Source organism: Drosophila innubila, assembly GCF_004354385.1.
Source record: "Drosophila innubila isolate TH190305 chromosome 2R unlocalized genomic scaffold, UK_Dinn_1.0 1_C_2R, whole genome shotgun sequence".
Classification (NCBI taxonomy): Eukaryota; Metazoa; Arthropoda; class Insecta; order Diptera; family Drosophilidae; genus Drosophila; species Drosophila innubila.
The window spans coordinates 25,331,744-25,337,316 of NW_022995374.1; the positions used below are offsets into that span (position 1 = coordinate 25,331,744).

General features: G+C 39.1%; 1 protein-coding gene across 1 annotated transcript; it reads left to right on the forward strand.

Annotated features, from left to right (window-relative positions):
- Positions 1–338: 338 nt before the first annotated feature.
- LOC117785296 (sialin) lies at positions 339–3,128 on the forward strand. Its single transcript, XM_034623238.1, has 7 exons — positions 339–586; positions 898–1,142; positions 1,259–1,504; positions 1,561–2,016; positions 2,084–2,216; positions 2,278–2,519; positions 2,580–3,128. The coding sequence occupies exons 1-7, from the start codon at positions 577–579 to the stop codon at positions 2,829–2,831; spliced, it is 1,584 nt and encodes a 527-aa protein (XP_034479129.1). The 5' UTR covers positions 339–576; the 3' UTR covers positions 2,832–3,128.
- Positions 3,129–5,573: the final 2,445 nt, after the last annotated feature.

Genomic DNA, 5,573 nt, shown 5'->3' on the forward strand with positions numbered 1-5,573 from the left:
ATATTTATATTTATATTTTATATTTATATTTATATTTATATTTATATTTTATTTTATATTTATATTTCATTATATATATATATATATATATATATATATATATATATATATATATATTTATATTTATATCTGTCTGTTAGATTAGATTATTTAGATGATCTGACGCTCAGGTAAAATGAGAATGCATTGTTTGTTGTATCGTCGGCACACGAACGAGGCCCGACACGGCATCGCATATCTCTGAGCCATGCGATCATAAACGAGATTGCGATCGCGATAATCAGAGCGCAGAGCTGTAGCATAACGCTGTGAGATGTGCACTTATCAGTTGCGTGGGATATGGATGGAAGGGCGGGTGGTGATTATCATTTGGTGTTACCTGCGAGGAGACAACCGTTGGCATTCTAGTCTGCTACGGGCCAGAGTCAGCCAAAGTGGTTATATCTGAGCGGAAAGCTCGCAAACTCTGGACACATTCTGTTCTGAGTCCTGCGAGGTCCGTTTAAGGACGTCATCGATCTACTGATAATTTAAAACCAAATTCTCGTGCAGTGATTATAAAATATAACAATTAAAATGGCAGAAGGTACGATCAGTTGATAATTTTATCAAGTTCAGTTAAAGACAATGTGATGTGGTTCAAGATACAAACTGGTGTAACCACAAGGTGCCTTTGGTGCACTTATGAGTATTTCAATTGCTACTCGGTTCGCATTTCATAGGTCGTTTCTGGTTGCATCTGGCTTCCAACTGTCAACTTATGTTAATGGGCCAATTTGGGAGGCCTTGCCACGAATATAAATATGAATATGGTACATCTCTGTGGCTATTTTCATGCCAAGTGGAAGATGCTGATTTGTTTTCATCTGAATTGACAATCTAATTGATAACTTTCAGTTGAGGCGCGCACTGTATTGTGGTACATGACGTTTATAGGATTCATTGTCAACTATATGCTGCGTATCAATCTGAACATCACCATTGTGGACATGATTGTTGCTCCCGCTGCAAACTTGACCAATGCGACACTCGCGTCTAACGCATCCCACCTGACAACCGTTCCGGGAGTGGAGTCCATTCTGAATGACAGCGCACTCAGTGAACGATATTCGTGGGAGCGACAGTTTCTTGATTGGGCAAATGTGAGTAAATCTACAGTAATCAAACATGATTCATGCGAGACTGGAGGCTTAATTGGTCTGATGAATGCAATGTTGTACCACTGTGCGTATGAGTAATATGAATAATGGCCCTGCAGATTGAATACGATAGAAACGGTTTTCACTGGAACGAGCGGGAACAGAGCAATCTCTTGGGCTCATTCTTCTGGGTGCACTGGGTCCTCCAGCTACCCGGTGGTATTCTGGCCCGCAAATATGGCACAAAGTTGATTTTCGGACTCTCAAATGGCATCGGCGTCTTCTGCTGTTTCCTCATACCGATTTTTTCTTATTGGAGCTATGGTGCTCTGCTCTGGCTTCGAGTGTTCCAAGGATTCGTAACTGTGAGTACTTTTCATATGGATGATGATTTTCTGAATGTAATAATGCTTTCTCACAGGGATTGGCTTGGCCATCGATGCATGTTATGACGGCCAAGTGGATTCCCCCGAATGAGCGCAGCAAATTCGTGAGTGCCTATTTGGGCAGCTCGGTGGGAGTGGCTCTGTTCTATCCAATTTTCGGCTATATCATCGCCTGGACCTCATGGGAATGGGTTTACTACATCTGTGGCGTTTTTGGCATGCTGTGGTTCATTGCCTGGCAGTTCCTGGTCTTCGACAGTCCCGCCCAGCATCCACGCATAGCCCAGTCGGAGCAGCGATACATCGAGAAGTCGCTGGGCGCCTCGGTGCAGAATAGCACACCTGGGCCGACGCCTTGGAAGCAGATTGCCTGCTCGCGACCCGTCTGGATGAACGTTGTGGCACAGTGGGGTGGCATCTGGGGTCTCTTTACGCTGATGACACATGGACCGACCTATTTCCGACTGATCCATCACTGGAACATTCGAGCGGTAGGCAGATAAACGCAGTGCAATATGTACTTTAGATAATCTTTAATCTTGTGCTGCTCCTTTTCAGACGGGCCTCCTCTCGGGCATGCCACATATGATGCGAATGATCTTCGCCTACGTCTACTCCATGTTCTCCGACTATCTGCTGCGCACGGATCGTCTCAGTCGTACCAATGTACGCAAGTTGGCAACGGCAGTTTGTAAGTTATCCAGATCCAGGCATTCCTGAAGGATTTAGCTGATTGTTTCCCCTGCTTGCAGGCTGTGGTGTGAAAGGAGTTTTGGTTCTTGCCCTGGCCTATTTTGGCTATAATGCAACGGCTGCCATTGTCTTGGTGACTGTAGCCACAATGTTCCATGGCGCTGTCTCCTCCGGCCCGCTGGCCTCCATGGTGGATCTGTCACCCAACTATGCGGGTATCGTTCTCGGCGTCAGCGGCATGATCGGTGGCATGCCTGGGTTCATCTCACCCTTCATAGTGGGCATATTAACCCAGGGGAATGTGAGTGGCTCCTTGTTGCCCCCTTTCTATTAATCTTTAACCCATTTGCTTGTCTTGCAGCAAACGATTGATGCCTGGAAGAACGTCTTCATGCTAACTGCTGCTATGCTCATCGGCAGCGGCGTCTTGTACGTCCTATTCTCGGAGTCCACGCTGCAGCCTTGGAACAGTGGCAGCAACTCTCTGCCAGATCCCGGGCTTAAGGAACTGCATTCGTTTGCGGAGAAATTACCGCTGAAGGGCGAATTAGAGGCCGATGTCAAGGAGAAGGAAGAGGTTGAGGCTGCATCCAAAATCAAGTCTCAGAACTGATAAGCCGATAAGTCAGTGTCAGTTTTATTGTCATAAGTCCATTTTAGTTATAGCCCCTTTGTGTACCCACTCGAAGCGACGCGTCTGATAAATATACTTATCAAAACTCATCTCGTATTTGCACTGAGATTGGGTTTGTCGCCTAGTGCTAACTCTTTCTCTAAATTTAAATAATATATTAGATTTTTTCTGCCTCTTGGCTACCACAACTACGATCACGATCATTCCATTAACTTGTTGCCTGCTCTCATTGTAAGTGTTTTTGGTAAATATAATATGGGAACTGAATGTAAACAATAAGCTTAGAGGCTAATATGTTTTATCTGTCTAATTAGACTTTAACCCCTTTTGAGAGAAAAGTAATAAAGGCGGAAGCTGCGAATCTGTTTTATGAGCGTAATCATGAGTAGAATCTCTTACTGTCTCTCACTCTGTCTATTTATAAGAATATAGCTTTGAAAAGGCCCTGTTTATAATGTGCAAATATTTTGACGTTAGTTTTTTTAATGAATTACTCATACAGTGTGCCACAAATCAATAAGTTTATATGAGCTCAGAGATCTTAGAGTTAGATATATGTTATTATTTAGAAAGATCTTTAAAATAACTTAAAAAAAACCGTTTTATAAAATGTAGAGGACCTTTTCTTAGTTTACTTATACTTTAAATGAGACACATTCGTAAATATGATAATTTTGAGTTTCATCACACCGAACGGCAGTTCGCACTAGTGACGAAAGCAGCACGAAGGGTCCGAAAGGCGACTAGCAATATATACAGCTAATATTGACAATTTGCTACGACTGTCCGATCAGATCGATCTATGTACCGATCGAAAGGTTTAGTCCTAACAAAATGGCATACTAAAACTGCTTCTAACTCACCTAGTTCATGAGATACGGGGGTGTAAGTGGGAGGGTCAAAATTTAAACGATCACAGCTAATGGGGCCGTTGGGGCTATTTGGTAAAATTTTGTATTTTTTAAAAATTCTAATCAAAAATACGCGTCGATTGATACCTCTATCACCCAATCCGACAACCAGTTTAAAAGATAATTAAATTTGAAATTTTTAGTGGACTTCTCAAAATGAGATGAAGTCAGTTTGCTTGTTTGTTTGTTTGTATGTTTGCATTAAAGCGCTGAAATACCTTTGATGTAATGATGGGGATTTATTCCTTTTTGAAAATCTAATAATGTTTTTTCTACGAATTTTGGAAAAAATCGCTAGTTTAGCGAGAAAACGCTATTTTCCGCTAAAATTTAAGCCCCGATAGTTTCCAAACCATAGAAGCTACAGATATGTTATATATATCATTGGAAAGGTGTGTTTTAAGTGTACCTTCAATTTTTTTTCTAAAGTACTCAGGTAACATTTTACATGTGAAATAAGGTTTTTTAGCTTACATTTCTGACAAAATGGCTCTAAAGTTGTAGTAGTAAAATTTTTCGTTTTTTGGTATACGACACATAAGTTTTGACCGAGATCTTTGGAAGATATTACCTGTTTACTTTATATACACATTTTTCTATCGGTCGAAAATCACGTTTTAGATGGACCAGTATATCATATAGCTGTCATATTACCGATCGGGCGAAAATCAAGTCTTGGTATAAAAAACTTTTTTGTTTTTTGAGATATCGTAACCAAACTGATATGTTTTATAAATCCTGACCAAAGTTAGTTCAAATCGAACCCCTGTATTATAAAGCTGTCATAGGACCAATCGGGCAAAAATCAAGTCTTAGTATGAAAAACGGTTTTTTTGTTTGTTCATAGTAAGTACGGGGCTCCGACAGTAGAGTATGGGCGGAGCACACTAGTTTTCTTTATAATTAAAGGAAAAAACTATTTTTAATATGAAAGAAATTCAACAAATAAATTTTATATTTAACCATCTGCCTGCAAAATAAACCTCTACACGAGGTAAAAGTCTAGTGACGGAAGCAATTTTTAGCCCTAAAATTTCTGATATCTAATTTTGTGACGAACAAAATTCAGTTTAATATACAAATTTTAAATAAAAATATAAATTAATGATAAAAAAAAAAAAAGATAATGGTATTCGGCACTGCGCAACAAGTAATTTTTATGTACAAAGAAGCTGACCATTTTTGCGCACAGTGCACAATGCCAATTTTCGTTTTTTTTATTATTAATTTATTTTTTTATCCAAAATTTTTATTTTTAACTGAATTTTTTTCGTCACAAAATTGGATATAAGAAATTTTGGGGCTAGAAATTGCTTTCGTCACTAGACTTTTACCTCGTGTAGAGTTTTTTTTGTGGGATATTAATTTCTACGCATTTTACTTTAAAATATCTTTCTCTTAGTTAGCTGAGACTTTAACTGGACAATGAATAAATGGACTTTAGAGTCTGTTGAGAGTATAGTATATAATAGTCGATCCGGCTTCTTTTTTTTTTTTTTTAATTATATTCCGGAAATATAATAAAAAGTATTAATATTCCGTGACAAGTAAGAAACGAGAATTGTATATGAATATCCGAACATGAAGTGTAGAACGGAAGAGTTATTTAGTTCTTTTAAGACTTATGCTAAATCATGCATTCTAATCAAGACAAAACTGACTACATATTTGTTCACACTGTACTTAGAAATTGGTATGAGCTTGGTCTGTATCTAAGAAGAGGACTAAGTAGTTAGATAAAGTGGAAAAGATTAGAGTATGCAGATCCAACGAAAACCACGGTGAGTGTCTTATCTTTTTTATGACGACT

Bases quoted from the DNA above. Each gene is read 5' to 3' on its own strand.
- LOC117785296 (XM_034623238.1), top strand. The intron at 1,505-1,560 runs GTGAGTACTTTT...GCTTTCTCACAG, and splicing joins TGTTCCAAGGATTCGTAACT to GGATTGGCTTGGCCATCGAT. The intron at 2,520-2,579 runs GTGAGTGGCTCC...CTTGTCTTGCAG, and splicing joins GCATATTAACCCAGGGGAAT to CAAACGATTGATGCCTGGAA.